Here is a 15,499-nt window from a genome sequence, read left to right on the forward strand (position 1 = left end):
TTGCACGTTAAACGCACTCCTTAGCTCTCATCTGACAGTTCATAAATTTATATTACTCTGAAAAATGCGATGTTATCGTGCGAAGTCGAGAGACGGTGGTCGAGAGAGACATGGGAGAGAACTTGAGTGCAGAAGCTGCAGAAGCCACCAAGAAGCAGACAGCTTTCCGCGTTTCCTACAAAAAAGGAACAAAAAAAACTTGCTAAAGTATTTTTTTTTACAAATATAACTTTTTGCATATATACATAATGTTTAATTTTTGACAAACATTCATGAGGGTTTTATTTGAATGTTTTAAAAACTCGTAAAATGGTGTTATTAGCAGCTACTAGGCGGCGGCGCGGTCGAAAGCGGTGCTTGCTGTTTCCTTTTCCTCTTTCACCACGTTACTGTAGCGTGTGGACGCAATTTCCCTGGCTCACCGCTGTTCAAGTATTTCGACTGGAAATAACTTGATTAAGTCGGCCAGAGGAGTGTAAGATTTGGTCGATATGGTAAGTATATCTCTCGAAATAGTACATTTTCCTCACCCTGGCTTGATTCAGCCGTTCTAGATATTAGTTTGCGCGCGTGCTAGGCCTAGTGCCGGCAGCGTGCAACTGGTGTCCACCGCTGCTTGTGCTCGGTTACTTCGTTGCACATCTTCGTTACCACTTTACACTGATTACGCCCTTGTGATTTTTACGTTGCACCTGCAGTCTGTATACAAGGACACCGGCAAGCCCGTCGATGACTCACAGTCGTGGCCCGTCCATCGGATCAGGATCACGCTGACGAGTCGGAATGTGGCCAGCTTGGAGAAGGGTGAGCTAGTTCGCTTTGTGCTGAGGCATTGCATTGTCTTCATTCTGGTGGAAGTGGTTGCGATTATACTTCATTACTAGTAGGCCGTGTAAAAGAACTAATGTGCTCTGTTTGGCTTTTAGCTTACGCATACGGTAGTCGACGATCTTGCACACGAAAGGCGTCCGTAGGGACCAAGCGCCTGTGCCACAGGTTCTTTGTACAGCTTGTCAAAGGTGTCACTGATCCAAAACTGAATCATGGAATCACTGACCTTCTGCTTTGGGGTTTGAATTGTATATTCTAAGCTTCCAGCAAATTTTTAGAACTTAATGCACGTGAAAGCTTTTGACTCGTGTAAGCGTGGTGGAAGCACAGTGCAATCAATTTCCGTATCAAGTGTTACTCACACATTACATCGGGATGAACCTACTGCGAACTACAGCCCTAAAATGGTCAAAATGTTGTCCATTTTAGGGCTGTGGGTCATAAGAAGTTCGTCACTGCAGGAGGAAGCCAGTGACAACTTTTTCATTGAATATGAATAGCTTAGGATGCATGGCTACAGAGAACAGAACATGCCCTGACACTGTCACCTATTCATTTGTATTGATTTGGGGTTGTGGTGTGATGATTGCTGTCCATTCCGGTGTAGCTATAGGATAAATGAGGCCATGGTAATTGCAGAGTTGTCAGGTGCCTGCTACATTTTGGTATTGTTTTATTTAATAAAATTCCCACGTCAGGTCAAGGTGGTTTTCAATGGTAGCTCCTCAACATGCTTTGGAAAAGTCTAGGAACATTGAATGAAGGGAGAGGAACAACAGTATGTCATACAACAAAGTAATTTATGCAGTTAATACTGAACAAGTGTAGGTATTGACACCTTACCAGTGGAATTGCATTAAAATGATTGGTTTATTTGAAATTTTGGCTTATTCACATCATTTTCAAAATTCCCCTTTAATTGGCACGGATTTTCGGTCCTCTTTGAGATCAAATTATGAAGCATAAATGCAAACGGTCAGTTCCAAGAAACTTTGCACTTAACTGCACTTCTGCCTGGTTCCTGTGCAGTGTGCGCTGACCTCATCAAGGGTGCCAAGGACAAGGAGCTGCGCGTCAAGGGACCCGTGCGCATGCCCACCAAGACCCTGCGCATTACCACCCGCAAGACTCCGTGTGGTGAGGGCTCCAAGACCTGGGATCGATACCAGATGCGCATCTACAAGCGCGTCATCGACCTTCACTCGCCCTCAGAGATTGTCAAGCAGATCGTATCCTTTGTCTGTCTCGTTTACGTGTTCAACTTGAAAGCTGTCTGACTATGCTTTTTTTAATGTCATCCTGTGTGACTTGAAAGTACAACGTTTGGCTGAGGAAACAGCCCTACAGCAGTGTAGCAAGGCTCTTGTAGCATTATGAAAGTCAGTGTCTTGGAGAGATGAAGGTGAGAGCTCATCAGCTCATTGCACCTGAAGAAATTTGGAATGCCGTCTATACATAGCAAGCTACATACCATAGCCTGCAGGAAGCCCCCTGGGTTCTTTACTTCCGATGCAGTCTGGGCTTCATGAATTTCTTTGGCCTGGCAGATGCACCTGGAGCTTTTATTACTTTTGTTTGGGACTGTGTAGTCTTCTTTGGTAAACCAATACTGAAATCGGTATAAATGGAGTGCGGTAGTGAACAGTCATCAGTGAAGTACTCGTAAAGTTTGCAAAGTCGTCTCTAGGTTTCAGCCCCCCCCCCCCCCCCCCCCTTTATTATTATTTTTTTTTTCATAGTTGCTTGCGTTTCTCGTGCTTCTGAATGAGCACTTGCTTTGGTCTGGGATGAGGCAGCATTTAATTGTGTGGCAAGATTCAAAGCCAACTGCAAGTGATAAGTACTTACCTTCTAGATTTACAGCTTCACTCATGAACCTTCAGCTCTCGATCCAGTTTCTCTTATTGCTTGGCACTCTACATTCACTTCTCTTTGCATGTACAGTGAAATCTTGTTAATTTTACCCGTATTCTGATCATTCGAACTAGGGCCACGATCCTGGCTGACGCAATGGACGCTCGAGAATTCAAGTACATGTGGGCCTACTGGGTAATTTGAATGCATGGTCGTGTCGGGGTACTGCCCGCACAGCTAGCAATTTTTGTGAAGAGCCACCATTAGTACTGCTTCGCAGTGCGAAAAGGGGAGCGGAAGCCTTTACGATTCTGGACCACTTAACATTCCCGGCACTTTGGCAGAGCAAAGCATGTGATATTACGGGGGGGGGTTCTCACCTCGGCTTCATCTCTGATGCAGATAACCTCACGTTGATGTTCATTAGCCAAAATTGCTGTGGTGCATACAGTTTTAGCAGTTCTTCTACAGGCTCATTCAGTAATTCGATCTTTCGTTTAATTCAAGCATTTTGTTTCGTCCCTTGAAAGCCAAATTAACGAGAGTACTGTACCTTTCAGTGCAGGGAGAGAAGTCAGTCAGCTGCACAGTTCATTAACTAGTGTGGATATGATAACATTGCAATTGGGGTTGGGGGTCTAGTCTCTGCCTGAGAACTGAACTTTAGAAAGGTCATAGTTTGCCATGTTGTTCAGAATTGAGCTCGTCTTCTGGTGAAATAATAAAGCTTCAGGGTTCGAGAATATTCGAGATGAATAGGATAGAAAAGAAATCTTTCTTCATGCATATGTGTATTGTCTGCTTACAGCCCCTGCTAGCTTGATGTGCATGGCATGCATTTGAAGGTGAATGCTTGTATTTCTGCTTTCCTTGACCTGATGTTACACAGACATCAATCAGCATTGAGCCTGGTGTTGAAGTTGAGGTCACCATTGCCGACTCTTAAGCTGGGTCCACATGCCAGAGTGACATCTGAAAATAAAGACATGTGACTGAGCTTACACAGTGAAACACTGGGTTTGTCTCATTGTCCCTTTTAGACAAGCAGAGCTCGTTTTTGTGAAGCCATCCGCAAATTGTTTTGCACAGGCATAGCTAACAGTATCGTGACGGCGTTTCGGCGAGAAGCGCTTGTCTGCGGCTTCGTGTCCACTGACCAGTTAATTGTTGTGTGTTCTGCCACTGGAATGCTTTTCATATGGCTGGCTACCTTGGTTACAAGAATGGCATGTGGTGTAGGTGACACATATTGCTGACCCGTCGTCACAGAAAAGATTTTTTCGTTGTCTGATTGGGATAATTTAGACACCGAGAACATTCATATATTAGTTGGTCTGGTGAAGGTGACACCTCAGAAGAGGCTCTTGTAAGAGTACGAGTGGTGGAGATCAATATCATTCTACAAATCTTCCTCGGTGAAACCTGGATATTAGACCTCAGTGGAAAAGTTGAAGAATTGTTACCTGCACTTCTTTAATTTTTTTATCTGCAGGTAGCCAGTTTTCCCATACATTGAATAATAAACTTCATTACATATACTAATTCAACTTAGCTATTGACAAATTTTGTTTGAGTGTTGGATATATTTTTAACTGCGAAATTCTTGAGGCACTGAAGAGCGATTAGGCGAAAGCCTCTGGGTCTTGGAGAGAGAGGGGACTCGTTGCTATCTCAGTCCGTCACTCTAACCAACACTCGAGATATTCACCATGAGCAAAGTAATGCTGAATTCCAATGGCAGATTGTGAGCGCTTAGTCAGATTGCAAACAGGTCATCGCTCTGGTGTAGGCCCTTTCCTCCTTATTTGCCATTGGAAGCATTCACTCTTGTGGGAGGATGTTCCCTGGTCGACATAAGCCAATCAGCATGCACACTAGTTCTTGTGGCTTCGCCCTCTGCGATGGCTGCCTTCGCTATGTTGCGAGCACATTTTTAAAGCTGTCGGCAAAACAGGCGTATCTAATGGCAATGAATCTACGTTTCTGATAAAGCGTAATCAGATCTTGGATTGAAGCTAACATGTCTTTAGAGGTGCCGTTTGAAAATGCTGCCGAGCACAGAGTGACGGCATCTCGTGCAAAGGGAATGAAAGTTTTTCCTACCTGCAGTAATTCAGGGGCTCGCTCGTTGTAATAGAAATAACGTAAGGAATGCTTGAAACATAATTGCATTGTTTGGGATGCAGAACCATTTACGAGATCCGAATGCGAAAAAAATTAGCTTCAAATGTCTACTTCATGGGCTGGCTGCATGGTTTTGTCGTCTTGCTGCTGCCGAAGTGTGCAGGAAAGGTACCATGTTGAGAATCATGCATACAGCTCACGTGAGGTGCTTTGTAAGGTTAACATAATAAAAGAAAAGCTTATGGCGATAAGTTACTCTGTCTTAAGAAATAGCAACTAATTTTGCAACCGGTAGTCACTGCTTGTCTATACAGTGTCGCTGCGACGGCTGCCCACTGTGATAGGCCTGATGTCAGTGCTTGCCAGCAGCGTCCGCTCAATGCAGCCCGCCGCACAAGATATTTCACCGTGAGGATTTCGCAGTGAAATTGGACTCCTTGGAGGTCAGCAAGCTGGCACAGCTTTCATGTTATTCACATCTGCTCGGACCACTGTACAGCGATGACGAAGTGAGGATGCGCTGGTCGTGGCAGGGAGCAGAAGTGAAAAGATGAGATGCAGCATACAGGCTTCCGGCCAAATCCCCCGATTTAGGCGAAAATATTGCTGCTCCACGGAGCGATCCGGGATTCACACCGGATCCCAATCTGCCATTGGAACAGACAGCTCTTGCTCCCATTCTGCCATTCGAATACGGCGGCCCTAAAGGGAGCAGAAAAGCTTGATATAAATTTGCCTTTGGATTCAACATGAGGCTTTCGTTTTAAGTTAACTGTCAAAGTCAGCAGCAAGAGCAATTTCCATTAGAAATTTTTCAACAAAATGGTTTGGCTTGGTTTTTAACGTCCCAAAGCAGCTCAGGCTATGAGAGACGCCATAATGGAGGACTGCGGAAATTTTGACCGCCTGGTGTTCTTTAACGTGCACCGAAATCGCACAACACAGAGATGCCACTCCCGTTTCACCTCTGTCGAAACATAGTGGCACCCGTGTGCTTTGCAATATCAGTGCTGAAGGGTTAAGGAAAGCTTAAAGCATCGCTCTCTACAAAGAACCACTCCAGTGTCCTTTCGTAACCACTTTTATTTTTCAGGCAAATTTGATAGGGGGCATGTTTCTGTATACAATATAACAAACATCAAAGTTAGCGATTGCCTGAAAATTGTAATTTCAGTCTTGGTGGAAGCCATTGCTGAAAGAAATGAGCAGCCAGAGTCGGATAGCGCAGAAGCTGTCGCAAATGCTTTTTCACGATAGTTTCATTAATGGCGATGTGTGCCTAAGCAATCATGCTAGTGGCCTCTATTGAGATGTCTTTTACTCAGGTTTGCTGTCGTGGGTGGAAAATGCGAGTGCATACCTTGCACAAATTTTTGCAAGGTTAATGCACTTGATACATTTACTCTGGACTAGCTTAGAACGGGGAGGGATCTGTTGATGCACGATTTCGTTCTGCATGGTAATATGAAATAGTGCTGCTGTATTGCATCTTATTAAATTTATTTTGCAATACAAAGCACAGTATGAAATATTTTTCTTGCATGTTGGTTATCTAGTCAAATCCTGATGCACGCTATACATAGAGTTCATACCATTTATGCGAACATTTGTACCGTATGAACTTGTTTGTTGTTAGCGCAGATGCAATATTATTCACTGAGGAACAGCTTTATGGCAACCTATCAAAGAACTGTAAGGGTTTTGCTTTCTACTTCTATTTTTTGATTTGGCCTAATTGTCTTCAATTTTTCTCAGTTGCCACTCGTTATTAGTAAACATTGTTGGCATTTTTATTCTCATTTGCTTGTTTTTAGCTGTTCTTGCCATTTAGAGAGATGGTTCTTGCAGGAAATATAGCTCATGTTCATCTACACTGTTGCACTGTAAATGGCTATCTAACTAATGATTAAAAATCTGTCGTGCTCTTGAAAAAGTCATGGCATATTGTGTTTTCGTCACGAAGCTGACTATATTGTTGGCGGTGCCCTAAAACGGCCTGCAGCCATGTCAGAGCTAGAGTTTTGAGAAAACTGAATGTTTATCTTGTGGTAGTTCTGCACTAACCTAATTTTTTTTATTGTTTCGTGAAAAATAGTAAACAGGAGATGGGTGACAATATTGAACATTAAGCAAAAAACGTAGGTGCATCTGGGTGGAATCACAGAACCCTTTCAGTTTCTATGCTAATAGCAGTTGTTGATCAGCCAGAGATAGCACCAATAATTAAAGCAGGTATCAAAATGTAAGGTAGCAAACATTTGCAAGTTGGTATTGACCTGAGTATAGGAAAGAATGCAAACCTGACCTCTGGTTCAAGTAATTATAGTCTATGCATCTTAATGTTGCCAAAATGTGTATACATACTTTTGGCACAAACTATGCTCAGTCATATTATGAACTTTATTTAGAGTTATGAAAGATGTTAAGTGACAGACTTTATGCAGATCAGCACGTCCAACTGCATTTTTCTTAACTTGGCTGCATAGTTCCGTAAAACATCATATATTTGTTTTCTAAGAAATTTTATATAACCTTTTAAGCCATATTGCACATCAGTGGGACATAGTTGATCTTTAAAGATGGTTACAAAAATGCTCTGTTACAGCATAACTCTGTAGCTTGCATTTTTCCAATATGTGACATATTGCAGTAATACATATGCACAACCTGTAGTGCTGGAATTGTGACAAGGATGGAAGCAATGGGCGAGGTGTGCTTCTGAAGTCAGCGCAAAGCGTCACAGGAAAAGTGCCTGCTTCCCTTTTATGGCATGCATCATTGTACTAAGCATACCCTGAATGGTCGCATGGCTGGAGTCCAATCAAGGCCACCACTCAAAGCAGTCCAGAGAGAATGATCAGGAAATGGAGAAGAGAATGCTTTGGCGCATCGAACTGGTCGGCAGAGAAAGAGAATAGAACAGAAAGGGAACCCTTCATTACAGCAATTTGGAAGGAAACATAGTGAAGTAGAAGTAAGCAATAAACAAGCAAGGCAGCAGCAACCTTGCACTAATTTCATGCAAACTTGAGTTGAACAATTACAACTATTTGCTTGACCAAACTGCTGCTTGGTTAATGGATGTGGCGAGAGAGGCTGCTTAGTGCATGATCAAGACCATGCGCACCTTATTACATAGGGCTAAAGCCATTAAGCAACAATATTGTCCAGTAACTGCTGATGCTGATCATTTCAATAGGTGGTTTCCTGGTTTGGCTGAATATTTTTTTTTTTTGTGGGGGGGGTCCAACTTTCTCCTTTTTTTGCTTGGTTCATCACAGTTGTGTATATTGCTCATTGTGAAAAATCATCTGTCCTTTAGCATTACTCATTTCACTGCATCATCATAAGACCAGTGCGACACAGACTGTACTCTGCTTTGTGGCATATTCTCACAAGAAATCATACCTGCAGTGCAACCAAAATAAAGATATGACAAGGCTTTTATGAGCACATCTTGCGATGAGTGCATCTAATGGCACATATGAGCCATTTCGCCATCCTCTAGCAACCTTTACATGCTGTAGGAAAATACATTTATTGTCTTCTCGCTTGTATATGCTTCACCACTCCGCAGTCCGGCAAGAAATTATCGTTCGCATGTTAAATGTATCCAGCCACACGCAAAACTGGCTGCAGCACATTACCAAGCACATACTTACCGTTTGGTATTGTATTTCTGCAAGAGTGTCGTGCACAGTACGCATTGGTCTTGCACTGATTCAGCATAGGTATGTGAGTAAACAAACAATGCCACCATGCAGAGGGACTGCAATACAATTGGCAAGCAGTGAAAGAAGATGGAACCAGATGCGCCTAGCAGACAATTTTCCCATGATTCTTTCCATCACCTCCAGAAATGCACCTCACACACTAGCTAGTTTTCCAGTCCTATTGAAGCACATTGATGAGCACACTCAGTCTTTTTTATGTCACGTTAAAGAAGGGAAGACCTTGGAATCCATCATATACAGAACAGAGCCTGATTTGAACTTGGCTATAGTGACTTGTGTGGCATGTTGGGACATGCTAGTTACAAGTAGGTTCACCTCCTGAATTTCGCTGTTCCTGCAGTACAGGCACTGATGTACTGACTATGCGAAGCATGAGACTGAGGGCAAAAGATTTCAGGCTATCAAGCACGCACACATCCGGGGTGGTTAGCACACTGGAGCTTAGCTGATGCTGATACTTGCTGAGAGTCTTTCTTGTAGGTGGTCCCATATTAAGCACACATCATTTTCCGATACACTCTAGCTACAGTTGTTGCATGTGGCAGTCGTGTGACATCGGCCTCTATTCCAGGGAAGTGCTCCTGATACTAGAACACCATACTCAGAGTAGTTCCGTATGACCTGCTGTATCACTTTGAGCAAGTGTCGCACACATTTGTCCAACAATGCGCACCAGGGAAGGACCAGAAGCGGGGCTACGATATCGAGTCGTAGACGGAATCACTGTCCATGTGCGATGTTCCGTAGCCGTCGTCTCCTGTCGGTTCGAAGTCTCCGGCCTTGATGGGAAGCACGTCCCTGGACAGCAGGTAGCGAGGCGTCCGCGTCGGGCGAGGCCTGGGTATCGACTCATAGATGTGGTCTGTCGTGGATGCGAACAACCTCGTCGATGCGTTCGGCCCGACGGTCCTGAACACGCCGAGCTTCTCGAACTCGTCGGCCGTCTCGGACCCATCACCTCCGGAGCCGAGCTTGGCCGCCGCCTTTTTCGAGGATGACCTGTGGAGGGACCATAGCCTCTTGAAAGGGTTGCTTGAGGTCGAGGACGCGGATGACTTTTTGGACAGCGTGGACATCTGGGACTTGAGTGTAGGCACCCCGGAGGAAGGCAGATCGACGAACGAGCATGATGACTTCTTACTGACTGAAGACAGGGACTTCTTGAGGCTGACACCAGCACGGCCTGCTCCGCCGTTGAGGAGGAGTTGCTGTTTGGGCACAACGTGATGTGCCACCTTGATCTCGCTGCGCCATCTGTCGGCTTCCTCGAGGCAGTGGCGCAGCATGCGGTTGTACAGCTGGCTGGACTTGCCCATCTTGCGCGAGTCGCGCTCCGGCACGAAAGAGAATGTGGAGCCCATGTCGATCTCGAGCAGCGTGGGTCGGCCTTGTTGCAGGCTACAGGCCAGCACCACTTCTTGCTCCTGCAAGCAAAAAAAAAAAAATGCCGAGGAAAAGAGAATAGTGTTAATCGTTTTGACGGAGAAATTGAAGGCGCACTGACAATTCACTGCAACCTCATTTCTTACTATGCCCAGGCAGCCAGTATGGCCGTTAATGTTACCGATAAACTTATTAAGCCACAAGTTTTCAGCCCTACAGCCCTATGTCTTTTCCGCGCGGAGAAATGTATCATGAATTCTTCGTCGGTTGTACTTTAAGCTAAAGGTTGATTTCTGCGGCGATGGACAAGGCACATAACAAAGCGTTTGCCTCGTTTCTTTTTCCATTTAAGCAGCAGCCGCTGTGCCAACATCTAATCCTATACATCCCGCCGTTCTGGCTTGTGCCAAATTGTGCAGTTGGTACCCATGCTACAAAGTTAATGCCTGTGCAATTGCAAACAAATTTCACTGCGTTTGAAAAGAGGCGTTAAATACGCGTTTCAATTATATAGAAATGAGTGGGGCTGGGGTTGGTCGTAGCGAAAACTTTTAACAAAAAAAAAAGAGTGCAGGCCCAAAAAGGCCCGTTGCATGAGTGTAGTCCGTAGTCTGGGACCCCGCTGGACGCAGCCGCCGCCCTTTCCAGTTTGGCCAGAGCCCGCTGGGTGGTCAGGAGGTAGTGACGTTCGCTCCTGTTCGACAAGCTCCTTGCGCTGTTCATTTGTCTGAGACATGATGCACCTACTAGCCTGTGTTTTTGCTATTTTTTTTTCTTGTATTTCAGTGGAAGCATTGTCCTTCAGCTTTGTAAGGTTTGTATATCAATGGAAGCCAGAAAATTGCTTTCAGGTCGTTGTGTGTATCAAATCATATGCTTATATACATAATTTCGTCATATACGTTGTTGTAATAACTGCGTTTAGGTGTACAGTTTTTGCCTTAAATATGTATTGCATTGCATATGGGCCAAAGTAAAATCAGCTGCGCGAGACGCTGTAGGGGGGGGGGGGGGGGGGGGGCTGGGGTAATTTTGACCATTCGGAACTCTTTATCGTGCATTGACATCCCACAGTACGCGGGTGCCTAGCGTTTAATCCCCATCGAAACGTGGTCGAGGTCGAACCCAAGCCCTCGGGCTCAGCAGCCGAGTGCCATAACCACTGAGCCACCGCGGCGGGGCGCGATAAATCTATTTTCGTTAATTTCAGGCCTTCGTAATAAAACTTTTTACCACCACCGCGACCACCATAAAGCTCAACGGGTCCGCTTCTAAGCCGTAAAGCGGGGCTCCTGTAGCAACGGTAGAATTTCCATAAGGTGATGCCTAGAGTTGCTTTATTTGGTTTAACGTCCCGAAGTAACTCGGGCTATGAGAGACGCCAGTGACTATAGAGTCGCTAACCTCATAGGGAGGTTTATGACGTTGGCGGTGCATAAAAAATCCACACGGCATCACACAGATGCCAATTACTTGGCATCTATACTCTTAAGAGGACTGCATATTAAACATAATGCCATGTAAGCCCTTATATAGTGGAATAATGCAGATTTATGAATGTAATCTGCCCCCGAGTGCAACCGTGTGCGTGTTCTACGGCGATGAGCGAAAGGTGGTTTTCCTGCATAGAAACTTATATGTAGGTGAAGCGCGCTTTCAAGGAACCCACCTTGAACGGCGTCATCAGGTGCAGCGCTCTGGAGGACCTATCTTTGATGTTGTTTGAAGAAACATTTCGCAGAACCTGTTTGCCTTGTGTGTGTGTATATATATATATATATATATATATATATATATATATATATATATATATATATATATATATATATATATATATATATATATATATATATATATATATATATATGCCGGGTGTCCCAGCTAACTTGAACCAAGGGTTACAAAATAATATATTTGAGGTAGGTCAGCGAAACCAGTTGCGTACAACTACCAGCCTGCTTGCGCACTACAGGCAATTTTTTGTTTTGCAATTAGTTAATTGGCTAATTATGTTAATTTTTCTAATTTCATAAATATTCACCTTAGACCGAAAATGTGAATTGGAAAGTTTTAGAGCACCTTCAGAAACCCCCATTCCATTAATTGCGATAAAGAAAGTCTCACGTGTATCTTTTTTTCCGGGCTCAAAAGAAAGCCCGCGAAATACAAATAATACCACGTGACTAGCACATTTGAGCGCAGCGATCGTGGTGCTCTCAGTCGTGGTTTGAGCGAACGAAATCAGCTGCGGCCGTGACCCGATGGTCCCGTTGCAGCGGCAGGCAGAAACTAGGCTGTCCGATTTGAATTCCGAGGTTTCTGAAAGGTTAGATTCTCATCTCACCCTTCCGTCTCAAAGTGGAGCCCCAGTTGGCAGCGCCTGCCAACACAGCCATGTCACGTGGTCTCATGACGTCACACAGCCCGCCGACCAATCAGTGCCTGGTCATGCCACCTGCCAGTGCCATGCTCGTGATTTTTCGCTCACAAAGCCGACGCCAGCTTTTCTATAGAACAGGGCCATTGACGTTATCGTGTTGAAAAAGCCCAAGCTTTTTTTATGCCTGTGTCACTAACCGGCAAGCTGGTTAGCAGAACCAGAAATGGTATCTGCATGCGAGAGAATGGCATGTGCGAACACCCTGTTGAGTTCTAGTCTAAACCAAGCATACCTGTTATAACATATACAGGGAATTTGGTAACGAGGGGACTCTCTGCTGAGATTCATTAGTGCGGTTTTTTTTATTGCGAAAGCAATACTACTCTAGGTTTCGAGCCTTCAGCGTAGCGCGGCCGATAGCCATACCTTACCCACGTGACGCTGTGACGTCACACCCCACGTGACACTAGGGTGACAGCTGGACTACCAACTCAAGCGGTCGGCAGGAGCTGCAATCTTGGGTCTCTCGTTTCACACGGAGCGGTTATGTCAGAATCAGCCTGCTAGGACGCTGGCATACACGTTACCCCTATAGGCCACTAAGGCACGTTCATACGGCTTGGTTAAAGCGGGGCTTTACATGTGGGCTGAGAAAGAAGAAGAAGAGAAGAATAACGCTCGGTCACCCGCAACTAATGCTTTCGCTCAATATTTGGTTCAGCAGCGTTGAACCCTTATAATTTTTGTTGTTTGATAGCTTCTAGTTTTATTTCTGTTCATTCCTATAAGCAGCTGCCTTAGAGTAACATCAAGCATCGCAGCGAGTCACTTATTGCTGGTAAGGAGGAGGATAAACATTTATTTGACGAGGAAGAAGTCAGGCAGCAGGGGCTACTGCTCTAGGTGGCCAGGAGTCCTTGGGCTCTGGCGACCTGGGTTGCACGCTCGATGGCCCGGAGTTGGTAAAAGCTTCGTACACGACGGCCTCTCGTTTTATAAAATAGGCACGACGTGCCGGAGGAGGGCAGATAATGGAGAGTACAGGCACCTACCTGCACGTGTTCGAGCCTGAGTATTCCGGTGAATCCGCACGGGGTCCTTAGCAGCGGTCCGCACACCAGGCGCACAGTGAGCGGCACCCGGGCGAAGCGGAGCAGCTGCGTCAGCGGGAACACGTGGTTGGGCGAGCGCGACGACCGGCGCGCCACCGAGTAGAACTTGCCGCGCGACGAGAGGGGCACGAAGACCACGTCGCCCGTGGTCGCGTGGCAGCACTTGGCGTAGCGGCACTCGGAGACACCTCCACGCAGGGCGCCAACGCAGCCCGGAGCGCGGATGTTCACGTCTTCGTAGACGCCAAGGAAGCCCAGAACCTGGCCAGGGAGGACCTGCGCCGAAGCAGGGCATGTCATCATCACCACCAACAATGACAAAATCTGAACATTGTCACGCCATTGTAAACATATGCATTGCTCCTATGCGGTGTTGCAGCGATGGCGAATTGTTAATGGTCACGAATATGACGAGGTACCAATTTTGTTTTAAGGGGTTCTCAAAGCGACTCAGGCTATGAGACACGCCGTAGTGAAGAGCTCCGGATAATTTCGACCACCTGAGATTCTTTAACGTAGACTGGCGCTTCCGTTTTGTCTCTATCTAAACGTAGCCGGGAACGAACCCTGACCTCATGGGTCAGTAGTCAAGTGCATTAACCACCAAGCCACCTCGGCGGGCAAAGGTAACTGAATTAATAGAATTTCGGAGAAGGAGCCTTGTGGAGTTTTTCTTCCTGTGCCTCCGTTCTAGTTTGCGGCAAAATATCTGCTGCAAAGTTGTAGATGAAAGTGATACCCGCAGAGTATAGAGCTTATATGGCTGATGCCTAACGCACTTGGAACGAGCATCGCCCTCCAGCCAGCAAAGGATTTCGTTAACATAACAGGCGTTTGTAACAATAGAAGAAAAAGAAAGGATATGCTTTTGACAAGAGGTGAGTATCGCCCTTTCTTGCTTCTTGCCTTTTAAAATACCTCTTCGTTATTTATCTTCATGGGGGGACTCTGTCACTGCATGGGCTGGAACGACGTACGAAGTGAGAGGGCGTGATGCCGCAAACTCTAGAAGGGATGTACAGGCTGATTGGAAAATGTGCGCGCTGACGGTAAGAAAGTGACGGCGCTAAGACGCCGAGACAGGCGGCTGATTGTCTCAATCTCTGTCTTAACGTTCTTAATTACTTTCCATAAACTCCGCACACGAGTGCGCCAGCTTTCGTGCCACCAAGTGCAGCGGGAGGATCGGGCAGGGACATAATGATGGAAATTCTACTCTTATTTACACAAGATCGCCAAAAGTCGAATGTAGAAAAGCGAAGGGTGAGCACCCAATGGGAATCAGAATTGCGGTAATGTGCTTGTGTGCGCTCCTTCGTTGAGACACCCATTATCCACCTCTTGTTTCCATTTCCCCCACAGCTAGAAAATTTAAGATATTTTAGTTAGGAACAAAAAGACCAAGTAACGGTTTCAATCTCTGTGGGTACGTGAACTCAGTGTGTGGTCCAGGTTTTACATCATGAACAGGGCCATGAGTGTACCTTTGCTTTCCTCCTAAAGCGAAAACATTATATGGCCCATTGTTGTTGTTGTTGTTGTTGTGGCGGCTGTAGGAAGAAAGAAAAGAAAATGCGCGGACGTGCTACTGGCTCTGTAGCTCAGCCACCTCCGCTGCCTCGTGCAGACAGAAGAGAAAATAGACAAGAAAGAAAAAAGATGAGGGAGAGAAAGACGCGCGCCGCAACAACAGCCGTCGTCCACCACCACCGAAGCGGTGGCGGGTGCAATGACGGCCCACAACAGACAAAAATCAGTGGCAGGCCAGCCCCTGTCGCAAGCGGCGATGACCCACCCATCCCAGCCCCATCAGGGCAAAAATTTTCGCGGTTTGAAATGAAACACAGCGTTGTCCAGAAAACCGAATCCATCACGGCCGCATTAACGCGCAGAGAATTTCAAACACCCGACAACGCTGACGGTAAACGTGGCGTCACGCGTAGAATTAAATATTTATTGAAATGGGACAAGCAATTCAAATTTAAAGGCCGCCGCATGTCCAAAATGGTTCAAATTTGTAAGGTAATTGATTCCGCTTAATAAAATTCCAAGCTAGAGGCGGGATTCGAAACCACGACGCC

At 45.7% G+C, this 15,499-nt stretch overlaps 2 protein-coding genes across 2 annotated transcripts in view; one reads left to right on the forward strand and one right to left on the reverse strand.

The window, feature by feature from the left end:
• The first annotated feature begins 342 nt into the window (after window positions 1-342).
• RpS20 (ribosomal protein S20) lies at window positions 343-3,696 on the forward strand. Its single transcript, XM_084579074.1, has 4 exons — window positions 343-494; window positions 699-804; window positions 1,861-2,060; window positions 3,575-3,696. Exons 1-4 carry the CDS (start codon window positions 492-494, stop codon window positions 3,629-3,631), a joined length of 366 nt encoding a protein of 121 aa, XP_084435200.1. The 5' UTR covers window positions 343-491; the 3' UTR covers window positions 3,632-3,696.
• Window positions 3,697-5,879: 2,183 nt separating this feature from the next.
• Window positions 5,880-15,499, reverse strand: part of LOC146179443 (uncharacterized) — a 49,301-nt gene continuing 39,681 nt past the window's right edge. The window contains exons 3-4 of the mRNA XM_084579075.1: window positions 13,359-13,694; window positions 5,880-9,967 (exon numbers count right to left, since the gene is read on the reverse strand). Of these exons, the coding sequence (XP_084435201.1) occupies window positions 9,239-9,967; window positions 13,359-13,694 (1,065 nt within the window). The 3' untranslated portion in view covers window positions 5,880-9,238. The remainder of the gene's footprint in view (window positions 9,968-13,358; window positions 13,695-15,499) is intronic.

Source organism: Amblyomma maculatum, chromosome 9 (assembly GCF_055883805.1).
Source record: "Amblyomma maculatum isolate TAMU_Amacu chromosome 9, ASM5588380v1, whole genome shotgun sequence".
Lineage (NCBI taxonomy): Eukaryota > Metazoa > Arthropoda > Arachnida > Ixodida > Ixodidae > Amblyomma > Amblyomma maculatum.

Bases quoted from the DNA above. Each gene is read 5' to 3' on its own strand.
- RpS20 (XM_084579074.1), top strand. The intron at 805-1,860 runs GTGAGCTAGTTC...GTTCCTGTGCAG, and splicing joins TGTGGCCAGCTTGGAGAAGG to TGTGCGCTGACCTCATCAAG. The intron at 2,061-3,574 runs GTATCCTTTGTC...GATGTTACACAG, and splicing joins CAGAGATTGTCAAGCAGATC to ACATCAATCAGCATTGAGCC.